The sequence below is a fragment of the Crinia signifera genome, chromosome 3 (assembly GCF_055691185.1).
Source record: "Crinia signifera chromosome 3, ASM5569118v1, whole genome shotgun sequence".
In the NCBI taxonomy this organism is placed as follows: Eukaryota; Metazoa; Chordata; class Amphibia; order Anura; family Myobatrachidae; genus Crinia; species Crinia signifera.
The window spans coordinates 72,045,977-72,063,598 of NC_139219.1; the positions used below are offsets into that span (position 1 = coordinate 72,045,977).

Sequence of the window (17,622 nt, forward strand, 5' to 3'; positions counted from 1 at the left end):
GCTGTCTAATAATCTACACCCTTATCTCTCCCCTTCTATTGAACTAATGGTTAATCGAGAAATTTTCCAAAAACAAAGTTAATAACGTTCCAGTGAATATTTATTACACCTGTCATTTACATCCTGTAGCTTCACTGCCCAAATCATTCTATTACGTGTTCAGTCATTTCTAACTGAGCCAAGAGAGGAGGACACAGAATTCCCCAGCACACCATAATGGATAAGAGGTTTCCATTCTGTATGATGGTAGCAATGCAGAGATCTTAGGGTGCTGGATGAATTCTGTGTTTCTATCTGGTCTAGGTAAGCATCAGCCTGACATTTTTTGGAGTCGCAGTTTTAAACAAACCTTTTATAAATAATAATAAGTCTCACTGTTTCTTCCTGTCTGAACAAAGCCTCTTTTTTTATGAAAGCTCGAGACTACGATATATCAGCAGTTTTTATTAAATGAGTAATCTCATAATGCTACATACAATTAACTACATTCAGAAGCTCTTTGTTAATCAGACCACAGTCATTTGCCGATTAGTTATTTTAAGATGTTGGCTTGTACTCAGCACATGACTAGAATTCCACTCTTTAGTACGGTTTCTCTAATGTGTAGCATGCTTTATGTGTGTCATATTAGTCGGTTCTAAAACTATACCCTGTGCACTCGGATATTGTATGATGTCCTGTGAGGCTAACTATTGGGCTTTGATACCATATACAGTGGCTTGCAAAAGTATTTAGCCACCTGAATATTCAACAGATTTGTCGGTCTTACAAACGACACTTGCTCATACATCCCAGACAGTATGTTTTATTGGGAACCACTATGCTCTTAGGGGAAGATTCATATAAGCATGGAAGGGAACTGGTCCAGACGTCTTCCCCATGTTAACTTCAGGCAGATTCTGCTCACAGCATACGGAGGTGTATGCAAAATCTGCCCCTTTTATAGTTACTTTTAAAACTCATTTTTTATTTTCTCTTTCGTCCACCCTGGTGACACAGCTCAACCTTGGGTTGTAGGAGGGTCCGCAGGAGCAAGGAACCTATGCTGACTTCTTTGAGAGGCAGGCTCCTCCCTTCTGCATCCCAGCATTCCTCAGTTCGTTTTAGGTGTCCGCAGGAGTGGGTGCTGTGCTGACTGGCTGTTGACTGCAGCCATTTTTCTGTAGAGTAGCTAGGTGTTTTTAATTGTATTAATTCACTAGTTAGTGCAGGCTTTCCAGTGTGTTACTTCTACTAGAAGTTCACACACACTGAGAGCGCAGCAGAGGCTGACAGAGGCGCCTTCTGTCAGCGCTCTGTGTGCAGAGAGACGCAGCTGCGTCTCCTGCACAGCTCTTCAACCTTCGTTACAGAGAGGTTTTCCTAGGCCCCGGGGGCATCCTGAACCGGCTCCCTGCTTTGGGGGGGATTGTGGCGGACGACCCCCCCCCCCCCCCCCCCCGCGATGGCGGGTGCCATCTTAAGGGGTTTATAAGCTGAAATCCAGAAATGGAGGTGAAGCCTATTACAGGAGTCCAAGTGGTCCCGGCCTGAGGGGAGACACTTAGTAGGAGCGGCTGATGGAGGAAAGGGCACCAACAGGCTTCCCTCCTCGCTGAAGCAGAGACTGGGTCTCTTCCTACACTCTGTTCTGGTGCCTTTTTCTCTCCACACTGCAGAGCTGAAGTATGGATTACATTGCAGAACTGAGTCTCTCCTGGGCAGCGCCTTCCCTGATGATCGCTGAGGATCTATTGCAGCAGAGCAGACCGATAAGTACTCTGTACTTTATTCTTAGCTAATGCCTGACATTGTGCACTGTCTATTCATGACTAAAAGGTGTAATGCTGCTGCTCATGAAGAGGGGGCACCTAAAGGCTATGCTGATGGCAAGTATTATTTCGGGCTGATATCCACTTTTACAGTGCTTCTTCATTACACCCGCCGTGGTGTTATATGCTTATTTTAATATATTTTATGTGAGTGCAAACCTGTAATAAAATTGTAACAGTACTGGATCAGAGTGATCTATGCAGGACCTCAGCGTCTGTTTTCTGCCATTTTAATACCATTCAGCATGTGAGTGAAATACTATAATTAAATTATTTTGGTGTTATACTATCTGCACTATGTTTCTCTTTCTGAGTTGTTTCAGAAATTCCTCTGGGATTAGACTGGATTGCCCTACAGAAATTGTTTCATGTAAGAGGAAGTTTAATACTCCTTATCATTGTGGGATCGCTCAGTGTGACTCCTTTTTTTTCTCTTGTGTATACAGTGGGGCTCAAGCCCAGAGGTCTGAGCAGCCTGTATCTGCGTGGGCAGCTGCCCTGGGGAGGTCTCTGATTGCCTTAGCACATGCTTTGATTAGGCAGAGAGATGACTTAGTAAAATCTCCTAGGCCTTTTTCCTCCCCCCAACCTTCTGTGAGCCCTATTACTCCATCTCAGGGAGCCCCTGCTTTACTGCAGGGTATGCAGGACACTACTCTGAGTGTCCATAAAATGACTGCATTCAAAGAGCAGTGTGCAAGGCTCCTGAGGTATTTTTCCCCAGGCACCCCTTATCTACACCTCCCCTGCTGAATTTTGATTCTGATAATCAGGTGTGTGTCCTGAGGACACTTTAAGGGAAGAAAATCCTGTCCCTGGCATTGAGGATTTGATTCTAGCAGTTGAGCAGGCTTTGAATCTCTCAGATGAGGATAAAAGTGCCAGCGCAGAGTATTTTAGAGACTGCGCAGGGATACAGTTACCTTCCCCTCGGATGAGGGTATGGTAGCGTTACTTGGGGAAACATGGAAGATGCCTTATATTAGGCATCTCATGCCCTAAAGGTTTGCAAACATGTACCCAGTGCTGGAGGAGCACGTATAATTGGAAAAGACCTCTCTGGTGGAGGTGCCTGTGACCAGGTTGTCTATTCACTGCTTTACCCGTACAAGGGGGTGCTGTTTTTAAGGACCCCATAGACAAAAAAGATTGAAGGCTGTGTGAAGGGGTAGGTTATACCTTACGCCCTATTAAGGTATCTGCATGGGTTTTCTAAGGCCATGATAAAGTGGGCCTATGCCTGGTGTACTCAACTTCAGTCTGATACAGTAGCTTTTGCTTTGACTGAAATGTTAAAGTGAGCTGCGGAGTACATTTGTGTAGCTGGGGAAGAAGGCGCCAAGTTGGCGTAAAGGTGTGCCAGCTACCTCCGTGACAGTCAGGAGAGCTCTCGGGTTTGAAGCTTGGGAAACTGACAGTGAATCCAAGAAGTCTCTTGAGGTTTTGGCCTTTAAGGGAGAAATTCTTTTTGGAGTGGAACTTTATTCCACCTTTTATACAGGCCACAGGGGGAAATAGCTTTTTTCTTTCTGCCTTGTCTAAGCATCCAGTGTCTAGGTTGGAGATTTTAGGCAGTCCTTTCACTTCTCCTTTATAGGGGGTGCGTCCAATAGAGGACAAACAGGTATAGGAAAGTTTCCTTCTAGCATAGGAAAGGCTCCCAGATTGGGACCTTTGCAAAGAAACACCCTTCCGAATGTGAGGATAAGTCCTCAGCATGACGGGGGGTAGCCTCCGGCAGGATATGTAGAATCAGCTGATAGGTAGAATCAGCTGAAGTGTTCCAGCAAAGAGTTTTCTTCCTACACCCCTATGGCGGAAAGCCCTCTTGGAGGCGGCTCGTCGCTTCTCAAGAGGGGTGTGGTGAACCTGGTTTCTCAGGAGGAAAGAAAGAAAGAAGGTATTCTATTATTTTCTTAGTCCCCAAACCAGCTGGTTCCTTCAAATCTGAAGTCTTTAAACTTACATCTGTGGGTGGACCACTTCAGTATGGAATCTCTGAGGTCGGTGCTCTTAAGCATAGAACCTGGAGAGGTTCTAGTGTCAGTGAACATCCAGGATGCTTATTTACATGTGCCTATGGACAGTGAACATCAATCTTTACTGCATTTCGCAGTAGGAGAAACTCATCTGCAATTTCAGGCTCTACATTTTGGGGTTAGCCACAGCTCTGAGAGTTTTCACAAAAGTGATGGCTGTCATGGCAGCAGCTCTCAGGCTAAAGGGATTGTGATTATTCCTTTATTGGACAACCTCTTGGTCAAGGCCAAATCGGCAGGAAAAATTGCAGGAACATCTGACAATGGCAACACAGTTTCTCAGAGATCAGGTGTGAATGTTGAATCCTCCTCATTTAACACACACTCAGAAACTTCAGTTGTTGGGTGTGATCTTGGACACACATCTGCATTGTGTGTTCCTTACAGAGTCCAGGGCAATAGACTTTCACTGGTTGGTGTGGTCGATTCTCCAATTTCCCAACAGTTTAAAACTGTTGGGAAAAAATGGTAGCATCCTGGGAGAATCTCCAGGAGGCGAGGTTTCACTCAAGGCCCTTTTCGTGGAACATTCTGGCCTGTTGGTCAGGGAACCTGAAAACCGTGAAACAGGAAACACTGTTGCTGTCTCAGGAGACAAGGAGCTCATTGATCTGGTGGACGGATCTGGAGCCTCTGCAAATGAGGTGTTCCCTTCACTAATGGGATTGGCTGGCCGTCACGACCAATGCCAGTCTCAGGGGATGGGGGGCGATGATCCTGCACCTCCAAGGTTTGTGGTTCAAAGAAAAATCCAATCTACCGAATACAGTCAGACAATGCCACGGCTGTTGCTAACTTAAATCATCAGGGCAGTACTCGCAGCAGGATGGCTATGCAGGAAGTGTTGCGGATTTTTCACTGGGCAGAGGTGAACATTTCAACTCTGTCAGCGGTGTTCATTCCAGGGATCCGGAATGTGGAAGCGGGCTTACTCAACAGGGTGGATCTGCTGTAAAGAGAGTGGAATTTACACAGAAGTCTTTCAGGAAATAGTGACTCTTTGGGGGCTCCCAGAGATAGACTTGATGGCGTCCAGACACAATTGTCAGGTCCCCAGCTTCTGCTCTCAGACCACGGATCCGACCACATGGGCAGTAGTTGCCATGACGGTTCCATGGTGTTTCACCCTCGCCTATGTGTTCCCCTTGTGTTCTATGAATGCTCTGATCCTCAAGTAGAGTGAGGACACAGGCGGTGCAAGTCATACTGTTTGCTCCGGATTGGCCCAGGAGGTTGTGGTATTCAGACATACTAAGGTTGTCAACGGACTACTGGCGTCTTCCTCTTCGCCCAGGCTTATTCAATCAAGGACCGTTTCTACACCTGGACCTCCATTGTCTCAATTTGACGGCCTGGCTCTTGAAACCTCCTTTTTAAGGAAGAAAGGTTTCTCAGTTGCTGTTATCCAAACCAAGCTTTGCGCTCGCAAGCCGTATAGGCAGTTCATTACCTTTGTGTTTGGAAGATTTATGTCAGGTGGTGTGAACGTCAGAAGGTACACACCTCTAGGTTATAGGTCACTTGACTTTTGAATTTTTTTCCAAGATGGGTTTGCAGCAGGGTTTAGCCTGTAGTCCTTAGAGGTACAGCTGCCTGCCTTATCCCTATTCTTCAGAATAGAGTGGCTCTTTAGCCAGAAGTACAGACTTTTTTACTGGGAGTTATAAGACTCAAGACCCCATATAGGCAGCCGGTGGCGCCTCGGGACCTGTTTCTGGTATTGTCGTTTTTACTAAAACCTCCGTTTGAGCCTTTAAGGTCGGCTGATCTTAATTATCTTTCGTAAAAAATTACTTTTTGTTAGCCAGGGCTTCGGCTAGGCCAGTTTCAGAATTGGGGGCCTTGCCTTGCAAGTCTCCATTTCTGGTTTTTCATAATGATAGGGCTGTTCTCAGAACAGTAACAAAGTTTTCTACCGAAGGTAGTATCAAATTTTCATTTAAACCAGGAGATTGTGCTCCCGGTGTTTTGTCCTTTACCAAATTCTATAGGTTCTATAGAGTTCGCTTCGGAGGATGCTCCATTTGGGGTGAGCAGTGAGGTGAACTGCGGATCTGAGCGTACCCTCCCAAAGGACCAGCTTTTGAACGTCCCATAGTTGAACTGTGTCACTAGGAATGACGAAAGAGAAAAAGGGATTTTTGTAAGAACTTACCTTTCGAATCCCTTTCTCTGAGTCCATCCTGGTGACACAGCGATCCCTCCCTTACGCTCAGTAAATAATGCGTTAACATGTTATATGCTTATTATGTGATTGTGCATATTAATATGTTCAGGCATTGTACTGAGTAATGTATCCTAGGGTGCTTTAGAAGTTGGAATGCTGGGATGCAGAAGGGAGGACCCTGCCTCTCAAAAGAAGTCAGCATAGGTGCCTTGCTCCTGCGGACCCTCCTACATCCCAAGGTTGAGCTGTGTCACCAGGATGGACTCAGAGAAAGGGATTCGAACGGTAACTTCTTACAAAATCCCCTTCTTTTATCTGCAATTTTTTTAATATAAATAAAAACAAAAAAAATCTGCTTGTATAGGTATACATCTCCTGCAGACTAGCACTTAATGTATTTATATTGGCCAGCTACTGTATAAGTTTCAGGTCTGTTGGAGTGGCTTTCTGCCAGACTTGCTCACTGTTCCGGAGTGTTTTTCATGGCTGATGTTGATACTGGTTGTTCATGTTGATTGGCTGATGTTTGTGGACTGCAATTTTCAAATAGTGCCACAGATACTAAATAGGATTGAGGTCTGGACTTTGACTTGGCAATTGGAGAATATTCACATTTTTGTTGATTAATGGCGCCAGTGGTGCTTTGGATCATTGCCCACCTGAAAGGTGACCTTTCTCCCAAGCTTTTCTGGCCAAGTTAAGCAGGTTCTCTAGCAGTATCTACCTGTATCATCGCTATTGCGATGGTGTTTGCTGAGGAATGGCATTGTTCGGTCTGAGCCACACACATCATTTTTAATTGGCTCCAGAAAGCTCAAGTATTCTCTCAGCTGATCAAAAAAGACAAGGCAATTTTCAGATTATTAAAATAATCTACAGGCAAATAATCTACTCTGGGTTGTAATATGTCCTTTAAGAGAATACGGTTTTGCAATAAAGTACTCTGGAACAATTTGCATAGGTTTCGTTTGTGACCCTTTTCTGTTTCCTTTTTAGTGTCTTTGAATGTTTTTTGCCAGCCATTGTATTACCATCCAATGTGGCCTGCATTAACATATCATTAGTGCATGTGTATGACTTCAGTGCATTGTATGAGACATGCAGACATGTGCACACATACCTAAAGATGTCTAATTTCCCTTTGCACAATCAGATAAAAGTGAAAGGACCTCGATACTGGGAAATCGTTATTGACTTGCGTAAAGGAACTCAGCAACTGAAGTAAGTAATGGTCATGGAAAACATTATTAAAGTAATATAGATAATCTTACATTATGCATCATCTATGGCTGGACAGAAATGTTTTACTTGACAGCGAAGTAGTCCTGGGATCTCTCATGCACACTGTGGGGATGATGTAAAACAAATAAGGAGAATTTAGCTCCTGGAAAAATGATGCTGCAGTGCCAGGGGTGCAAATACATTACTGTTTTTCCATGCAGGGTAAATACTGCCCACTATTGCATGTAGCCCACAAATGCTGAACAGCTTTTTTCTTACCATGCAGTTTGGATTTGAGTTTAGACACACACCCCACCCAAATCTTTCCTCATATTTAAAACCCTCCTCACAGTTCAACTTAGTTTTGTCAAAGTGCAAATATGCCCCTTTATTGCTTTCCCTCAACTGCTTCATCCCATATGTACTTGCCCTCGCTTGCATTTTATTTTTTATATGTACATTATCAGCATTTAATTGCTTCTCCAAACCCATAAGTGCACTGTGAGGTAAAGATGAGGTGTATACAGTATTAGTTGAGCCACAGAACATTGAGTTAAGTGTGAACACTGTAAATGTATACATTATGAGGCCGGTTCTGGATCAGGCGCAGTGATCCACATTCGTACCCTGCCCCGATGGTTGGGGTTTGCGCATGCGCACTTCTGCATATGTGCGAACTCCAAAAGTGAATGCCCTGGCGAGTTACACACTCACGCCATTCACAGCGGGTGACAGACGTGGGCGGTGGCGGCACTGGGCCTTGGGAACTCCCAGGTCGGTGACCATCGAATGATTTCTCCTGCAGTATGGATTTTTTACACATCCGAGGGGAATCGGCAGCAGGGAGGGGGGGTATTCGGCACTCTGGCACTCGGGAAGCTGCGATCTTTGTTTACAAATCATAGTTTTGTTCCTTTTAGTATTACTTTCCATAAAAGTTATCTGTGTATTTATGTTCATTGCTTTCAGGACAATCTTGTCTAAGGATGGTGTTCTGTATGTTAAGCTCCGTGCTGGACAACTGTCCTATAAGGAGGACCCCATGGGTTGGAGAAGCCTATTAGCTCAAACTGTGACTCACAGAAACTCAGAGGCTCGGACATTTAAGGTACTTTTCTCTCCTCAAAAATGTTTCTCCAGTTCTCAATTTCATTTTATTCCCTTTGCATTTGGTCTGCTGATTCCTTTATATAATATCTATTGTAGGGAAAAAAAAAATTGTGAAAATTTCCAAGTTCCACCTGGCAATGACAAAAAAAAAAAAAACTTGGTAAAAAAGAGTTTGTACAATAGAGCGGGCAGTCGGACATCCTCAAAAAGTGGTGCAAATGTACACCACCATGTCCACACTGATGAAATGTCAACATGATTAGAATGGCAAGAAAATATTTCTGACGGTCTAGTGGTGATTGAGGGGTTTGGCCAATATAGGTCCTCCAGCGATGTCCGGTGGTCAGCTGATTAGGACTTGAAGCTGAATCTGTGTCACTACAGGCAGAGAGTATCAATAACCCTTATCACTAGTGCCTAACCCTCCGGTGCAACTCCTTAATCCTAATGTCGAAATGTGAAAGTTGACATACAGTAGTGAACATGTTGACACTTTGCAGATGCTGGTTATTCAGTGTTGACGCTTCATCAATTTTGAAATCGCAACAGTTGTCATTGTAAAAGACTTATGACTGCATCCCCCTGTTGGTACTGCACACAGGAGGTATATATATAATGTGTATATATAGATATATATATATAATGTGTGTGTGTGTGTGTGTGTGTATATATATATATATATATATATATATATATATATATATATATATATATATATATATATATGCTGTATACATACATAGTGGCTCCGGCTGATAGATCTACAGTCGATAGGCCGACACCAAAGGTTGACATGCAATAGGTCAACATGGTCAAAAGGTAGATACATGAAAAGGTCGACACGATTTTTTAATTTATATTTTTCATACTTTACCATTATCAATTGTAGTCTACTTAAACGGTAAAGTGTGACGAGTGAAGCGAGACACCAGGCCCGATGCATGGGTACGCGGTACAATAATTGGGGGTCCATATCAACAGGTGTCGTCATTGACACAAAAATGTGACTGTCAGCCTTTTTCATGTCGATCATTTGACCCAGGATGTCTTCTGGTTTCAATCAGACACAGAACCTGTGTAAATGATAGATTTCCCAGATTAAAGGGATGTTATGGCAGGCATACTTATGCAGAACCTAACCATACTATGCTTTTATATACAGAATACAAAGTGGCAAGTTATCATTTACAGTTTAAGCATGAGATCTGTGTTTTCATTATAAAATACAATATTTTGTGCTCGGGGGTCTGTTCATTTTCACAGAAGTGTAAAGATTCAAATAAAGTTGTTGAGGTTTTTGTTATTTGTTTTGAGCAGAACCATAAAAGTTTCCAATAGTTATTCGGTATTCCCCCTCACACAAAGGCTATGCGCCTGGGGAAATGATTATTTCAGTAGGATAAAAGCAACTTAAAAAATACTCCAGTTTGAAAATGATTCCTATTTGTTTCATCGAAAGCCACTACAGTTTATATTTTCAACCATGGGGTATGTACGGACATTGCAGTTGCTTCCATTGGACATATGTTCTCCTAAGTAAATAAACAGCATCTTTTACAAAGGGCGAATTGCATGCTTACACATATGTAGTTCAAGATGTACTGAGCAAGAGGATGGGTGGGGTGGCTCTAACTGTGCTCCAGTGGCAGACAATTGAATTGAGACGCACATCCCTTGTTTGTTTCAGGTCTGATCACTGCTCTGGAAGCTGGTCAGGCAGTCTACAGTCATAAGGTTCACAGCATATAGATTGTCAGGGTTAAAATGCCAACAGAATTATGGTCGACAAGCCCTTGATATTGATTGTTTCTTGTATTTTCGTTGTTGACACTTTCATCCGTCACAATGTAGATTCAACACGACCTAAGGTCGACATCTCTGAAAGGTCGACAAAACAGTCGACAGATTATCATGTCAAAATACAACAACAAAAAATCAACATTCAACCCTGTTTTTTAACAATAAGGCTTTCTCTGTTTGTTTCTAGAAGTTTATTTATACCCTACTGTACAGACTGTGGGATAGAACAATAACAGTGATGCTCAGTTATTCTAAATGTATTTATTTGCCATGCTGTAGGCCAGTGATGGCTAACCTTGACACTCCAGCTGTTGTTGAACTACACATCCCAGCATTCCCTGCTACAGTTTTACTATTTGGCCGTGCTAAAACTGATGCAGGGCAGGCTGGGATGTGTAGTTCAACAACAGCTGGAGTGTCAAGGTTAGCCATCACTGCGTAGGCCGTGGCTATAGGAACATTATAATGAGCACAATGGGGGGAACTGAATTAGCAGCAAGGTCTGCCCAACTGGTATTTGATTGTGTGTATGCAGGCAACAGAACTGGAACTATTGATCGGTCAGGCATGTCTCATAGGAGATAACGTGGCCAATATACGGAAATCTCACCGTGTATGTCTGCGATATCTGCAGGGTCAGAGGCTGTCAGAGGAGACGCCTGTCTATCTGCACATGTATGCCCAGCGTAGAGAAGAAATGTTTAGACTTCTAGATAAATGTCCTGCAGTCTTATCTACTATTAGATGTTCCTTTATAATTACATATACAGAGTGATTATAAGATAGACGGGGCTCTGTGTGTGACAGATGTGGCTTTGGCAAAGAGCTTAGCACACACTTATTTTTCTTGTTTTAGCCGGAGGCCATTTCCGCCTTCACATCTGATCCCGCACTGCTGTCGTTTGCAGAGTATTTCTGCAAGCCAACAATGGACCTGGGCCAGGTAAAATATGGTTTCCTTATTATCCTGTGTATTGTTGTGAAGATAAGGTGATTGATGTCTCAATATTTGGTCATGGCTGGCGTTTCTCAGGGATCTCTGTGGCAGGGTGCTGTTCAGAGCACTCTGATGAAATCATGAGAAAAGTGTTCTTTCTGTTACATCATTACATGATTACTGTGTACATTAGGCTCACAATTCCACACAGAACTAAGTATTCAGTTCTAGGTGGTCAGTGTCCTGTTAATCCTGGTTCCAAAGATTACCTACCTTGTATTTAGTGTCCAGGCCATTAGATACCTGCCCCTGACATTTTGAGCATGCTCAGTACTGCCCTGCTTGCTGCCACTGGCCGCACATAAGATGGAGCTTAATGGTAATAATTGCATCCATGAAATCTGTAAGTTGCAAATTAACACGTTCCCATGCACACTGCTGCCATTTGTTCTGGATTCACCAAGTATTGGTTGTGCTCCTAACCTGGACAGACCCATTAAGGTGTTTGCAACGCTGCATGTGATAAGTCCCTGACATGTCAGCAGCTCCTCCTACTGACAAGCACGTCTTGTCTCATAGAATAGGATGAACAATAAATAGTCCTTTCTTTGTAAGTATAACTTCATTTGTCTTTAATATTTATTATGTGTTAATGGATTAAGTTGGTAGGGAGCAGGGAACTATTTTCAATACACTTTTTTTCATGTAAAAATGTTTTATGTTGCCAGAAACAAGAGATCCTGGACTTGTTTTCCTCCATCTTGTATGAGTGCGTAACCCAAGAGAACCCCGAGATGCTTCCTGCCTACATTGCAATTGACCAGGTAATTCTATGTAATGCTAGTTGTAGTAAGTCATTGTTTGGTTTCCTCCAGGCAAAGTGTGTATTTGCTGTAAGGTAGCAATGGAATGGCTGCACATTCGTCCCTGTATAAAGGTACAGGCATGGTTAAGAACTGAGGGGTAGGTGTATGAAGCGGTGATAAGGGAGGAAATGTGAGCCAGAGGAGGAGTGGCCCAGGGCAACCAATCAGCCCTGAAGTAACATCTATAATTTGCATAATGTAAAATTATACAGAGCAGCTGATTGGTTGCCATGGTTCACTTCTACTCTGGCTCACTTCTCCCTTGTCACTGCTTCATACATCTACCCCATATATCAGTGGTTCCCAAACTGTGTGCCTAGGCACCCTGGGGTGCCTCAGGACACTTACAGGGGTGCCTTGGGTTGGTGGACAAGGATCAATTCATATTAGTTATGTGCAATGTAACAGGCAAAAGCAGTGCTTGTGGCTGCCAGTCATAACATATGTGGACAAACAGGAGCAAATCCTGCCCCTCACCAGATAACTGTGACATATAAACACAATGTACTTACTTTTATATTTTTTTTCCTGAATTTCTCAATAAGAAACATTAGAGGTGCCTTGAAAACATTTTGATGCTCTAGGGTGCCGGGATTCAAAAAAGTTTGGGAACCCCTGCCATATATGAATAAGTGTATATTATAGGAATAAATATAAGATGGTTTGTGTTCTTTCTCCTTAAGGCTGTTAGAAGACTAGAAAGGAGAGAGACTACGGAGACCTTTGAACTGTGGCAGATAAAATTGGTTCTAGATTTCTTCAACTCCCAGAAACTCCAGGAACGGATGAAGAGTAATTTCAACCGTGGACTCTTTATGAACTCCGAGTTTCTGCCAGTCATGAAATGTACCATTGACAACACCCTAGATGAATGGCTGCAAGGTAAAGGGATCAATGCAAATAAGGGTCAGTGTGCAGAAGTAGAGGTGTAGTTTGAATATGCTAAACCACAGATGGCATTTTGCATGCTAGTTCGAAAACCTGTGTCTGAAGGGCCTTATACACTGTGTACAATATATAACATAAATACAACTTTACCCTTATCTTTGAAATAGTCATAATGATTTATTATATATATATATATATATATATATTGTATGTATATATTGTACGTATGCTTAAAGTAATAATGGCCAGTAGCACCAGTTTTGTAATGAAAGGCCAGGTCTGGGGACCACGGATCACAGGGGATTTTAACTAGAGTTCAGTGGTTTGCAACAACATACTGTACATGCAGCATGTAAAGCCCTATACAATTAATATTAATGAGTGTTTATGTACTGCCCCCTATGGCCAGCATACAATAGAGCTGTACCAGACAAAGTATCAAGATTCATCTCTATCCAGTGACCTATATATAATACAGCTTTTCACCATTCTCTGCTGTGGTCCTTACACAAGTAGCATGTTTGGAGAGATTTAGTTATGAGAGGGGCGTGTCCAAACTAAAATTGCAACATAAAACTAAATATGTCCAGTATGTGTGGGCTGCATGCAAAAGCAGCCAGTATTTACCATTCATGCAAAAATAAGAAATGGGTACTCGTGTAGTTTCATGGCGGCACTGGGATCGGATCGCATGCGATGGTACTTGTGTAGTTTCACAGCGCGCCTGCCGATGGATCGCATGCAAATCACTTGCGATGCAATGCGATTAAGCACACCCCACTACAGTTAGCACACCCCCACTATCCACATCACCCCGAAGCGTTGGGAGCAGACGCGCCCTCCTGACCTGTTCATACCCCCACTATCCACATCGGCGTGGAGTTGATTTTATAAAGTGTGGTGAGCCACCGAGCCCAAAGCGTGGCGAGCAGACGCGGAAAACAAGCCCGAAGTGTGGCGAGCGCAGCGGAATACACGTCAAGTAATCCTCATCCCCTCGCAGGGCTCGCTGCGCTCGCCACGCTTTATAAAATCAACTCCATGCCGACGTGCTTAGTGGGGGTATAAACAGGTGGGTAAGACGTAGATAGCGGGGTGGGGGTGTGCTAAATGTAGATAGTGTGGGTGTGCTAAATCACATTGCATTGCATCGTACGTGGTGAAACTACACAAGTACCAAGAAGTGTATTTGCACCACTTGCATTGCAGCTAAATTTGTCCATGTGCAAATTTTCCTGCCTGCTAATGGTGCAGAATGCAGCATGGCCCCCGCTCCCCTCACTGTCGTTCACTCAAGCCAGTCTGGCCGCTGCCAATATCACCACATTGCGTAGTGTGTACCTGACTTTACACAGTGCCAGTGCCTGCACAGGGGATTGTAGATGTACTAAATGGAACATAATATCAGCAACCTGAGCATCTTTTCTGAATCTTTACGTGAAGTGTGGGGCCATGGATCACCTTGCCCTTATCCTTGCCCTTTTGGCCTATTGTGTACTATGTACTGGTCCCACCCAGAGATTCAATTTGTTGGTTTCCACCAGAAATAACATTGTTATGAATGAAGTGAGTGACTTGATGTGTCCATCTGTCCTGTTGTTTGCTTCCAGGTGGGGGGGATGTCTCCCTGCACTCGTATTTAGCTGGTCAGCCCGTCGATGACTCTCAGCTCAGTATGTTGGCCTGTTTCTTGGTTTACTACTCTATGCCAGCACCAAAGGATTTATTGGGAGGAACACTCGAAGGTAATTTATGAGTAATATAGCAATTTTCCAGCAATTACCACACACATGTTGGGAGTCAATTAACCTAGCAATACATTTTTGGGTTGTGGGTAGATACGAGAGTACTCAGAGGAAACCCACGCAAGCACAGGGAATTGAACTCATGACCTCAGCACTGTGAGGTCGTTATTCTAACCATCGCATCCATATACAGTATACAGTATGCCACCTTTACTGTCATTAACAGCCACATGTCAAAGTGACTCCACTGACCGGATGAATACAGACAAAGGTTTCACAGTGTTTAAACGTTCTAATTCGATTTCAGTGCCCTGATATATCTCCAGAATAGGAACTACTCTTTATAACTACACTCAGAAATGGGCACTTCCTCATCTTTGCAGCCACAGCTTACGCCAGTTACGTTGGCCGCTTTCAGAATATCACCATTGTCCGCTCGCCACAACATTACTAAAGGTAATGGTGGCGTGGACACAGGAGGGTGGTGTGGACCCATGGTGGTGCGGGTTACGCTACGTAAGTTACGCTACGTAAGTTACGTAGCATAAGCTGGGCTGCAAAGATGAGGAAGTACCCAGAAATGTATTATATATATATATCGCTTATGTGCAGTGTATTAAGTAAAGTGATATAAAAGACAAAATGCACCTCCTCTGTAGATTAGGTAAAACCTGCTTTATATATATATAGTGTATGAAATGCTCCTTTAATATGAGCCCCTTTAACAGGTAATGATATCCTAATTCACACTAGATCGCTAATTTGAGAATTTGCTGTAGACTGTGAGGAGAAAGTTGCTGCCCAGACAGAAAAAGAAAACGTCACTTTATCAAATGCGAGGGACTTGTGTATACGCAATTTCCGAACCATTTAACAGTGTTTCCCATCTGTGCAAATGCGAGCAGGTTGGGGGTTGTGTGCAGTTATACTATTGGGTGGAAATGTCATAAAGGAGGATCCCGTTTACATGTTCTTGTTTGTTTCTGTATTTTCTTACAGGACGTAACTGTTTTTCTGAGCTCTTGCTGAAATTCCAGGACCTGAACATACCAGTCAGAGCGTTACTTAGGCTCGCCCCGCTACTCCTTGGGAACCCGCAGTCTATGGTCCTCTAGAAGATTGATCCAAAACAGATTTCTGAAAGGCTGCAGCGTTACATACATCTCCATAGCACTGCCGCAGAACGTCCCTGCAGAGACAAGCGACTGTGACTTTTATTATTCATAACTGTAACGCAAACTCTGCTCTGCCATGCGATGTGAACACCTTCCTCAGAATGTGGGCGAGTGTGCCAGGGGTGCATGGGGCAGGATCGTTAGGGAAGCAAATGATAGCATAGGTATTCGCAGACATTGTAACCCATAGCATCCGAGCAGGTTGATCAGCCATTTATCTAGCAGTGCTTAAAACCCTAATACAAGTCTGGTTGTTATGGGTTACAATACTATTTGCTTGGTGGCATGTGCACCAGTAACTGTAAATATCTCACTGTCTGTAGTGAGCAGAAGGCTAAAGAATGTCTGTCACTTTTACAAGACTGCTATGAAGCTCCGTGCCCTGTTAGTGTTGGTTTCATCATCCGTATCTTACTTATTACTACAAGCAATAATTTATTTTCCTGGACACTATTGCTGGCACATTCTTCCACCACGTGTACAAGAACCATGTAGAACATAGGATATGCAGCACTCTTTCACTCGGGATTCCTTGGTCCTCATTTCATAAATAGAGGCCAAAGTGAAGCGCAGTCACATTTCTCATGTATTTTGTCATAAAAATGTGTATTACTTTTATAAATGTGAAATTGTGTTGCTGCAAAAGATGTTTGTACATACAATTTTGTTAACAAAATAAATACAAAAATACTCAGTCTGTCATTATGATTGTATCTATCTCCTCTCAGCCTACTTGCACTTCCCACCCGCCTGTGTACACAGCTTACTCTTGTGGTGGCTGTACATCAGAAAGACCGGTCTTGCCATCATGATTGTGTCCAATTTCTGTGTCCAATTTTTCCCTGGCAGTCCTTGGTGGTTTTTGGACACACACAATATATTCACAATCAGTCATACAATCCAGCTGCTGCATACGAGGTAATCTCACAATCGATTGTATACACTTAAACTGCCACTTAAATGTCGCTGGTTGTATGAACGTCAAAATGACCGATTGCATGCACTTAAAAGCACATGCAATCGGCTCCCAATCCCAACTGATCAACTGATGCAGCGCGCCTGATGAGAGGACCAATCCCCCAACCAGCGGGAACGCGCATTGCATGATTGTGTGCACACAATCTGCATACAGTCCGTCGTACAACCAGTCGAGATTGTACGATTGGGTACTGTATTGTTCAGGTGTATGGGGGCCTTAAGGCAGGAAATTATATTTACAAATACAATACGTCTAATGTACATATTTGCATTGACATAAAATGTAAAAAAGATAACAACGGGGAATCTGATCCTTGAATTCATGTAATATTTTATCCTCACACAAGACAGATGTTTGAATAGAAAAGCAATTTACGAATATGTCCATGGTAAACAGAGTAATTGTGTCTTGTGAATGAATCGGGCAGGTGCACACATGCTGTAAAATAATTCTAGGTATTAGTAGCACAAAGAGGAGTTTGGTGTCAATGAGTGTTCATTCATGCCAGCTACACAATTCATGTTATCCTAGCTACAATTAGGCTATCTGATACTTCCTCGTGTCCATCTCCATAGTAAACATGCTGCCAGGTTACCATTGACTACTTTTTGTAGCTAAGAGATGACGTATAACAAAGTTATTTCAAACAGTCTCCAGGAGAATAGGGCTTGGTCTCTCTTTACTTCAGACCGTACTATTTCCACATGCTGCCTTCAGCTTATCACATTACCAGAGGACCATTTTTTTTTACTTTTTGCCATGTAGGACAATAGGTGGCATGCCTGGTATGGCCCACAAATTAGGAATGTTACCTTATGTAAAGACGGATGGGCTGATAAACAAACAATGCGTGATTTTCTGGCCATTTGTCAGAGAATATGAAT

The 17,622-nt window shown here is 43.1% G+C and overlaps 1 protein-coding gene across 1 annotated transcript in view; it reads left to right on the top strand.

The window, feature by feature from the left end:
• Positions 1–16,453, top strand: part of ANAPC1 (anaphase promoting complex subunit 1) — an 87,603-nt gene extending 71,150 nt beyond the window's left edge. The window contains exons 42-48 of the mRNA XM_083175997.1: positions 7,171–7,238; positions 8,208–8,346; positions 11,005–11,091; positions 11,814–11,909; positions 12,635–12,833; positions 14,450–14,584; positions 15,584–16,453. Coding sequence (XP_083032123.1) covers positions 7,171–7,238; positions 8,208–8,346; positions 11,005–11,091; positions 11,814–11,909; positions 12,635–12,833; positions 14,450–14,584; positions 15,584–15,699 — 840 coding nt within the window. The 3' untranslated portion in view covers positions 15,700–16,453. The remainder of the gene's footprint in view (positions 1–7,170; positions 7,239–8,207; positions 8,347–11,004; positions 11,092–11,813; positions 11,910–12,634; positions 12,834–14,449; positions 14,585–15,583) is intronic.
• The last annotated feature ends 1,169 nt before the right edge of the window (positions 16,454–17,622 follow it).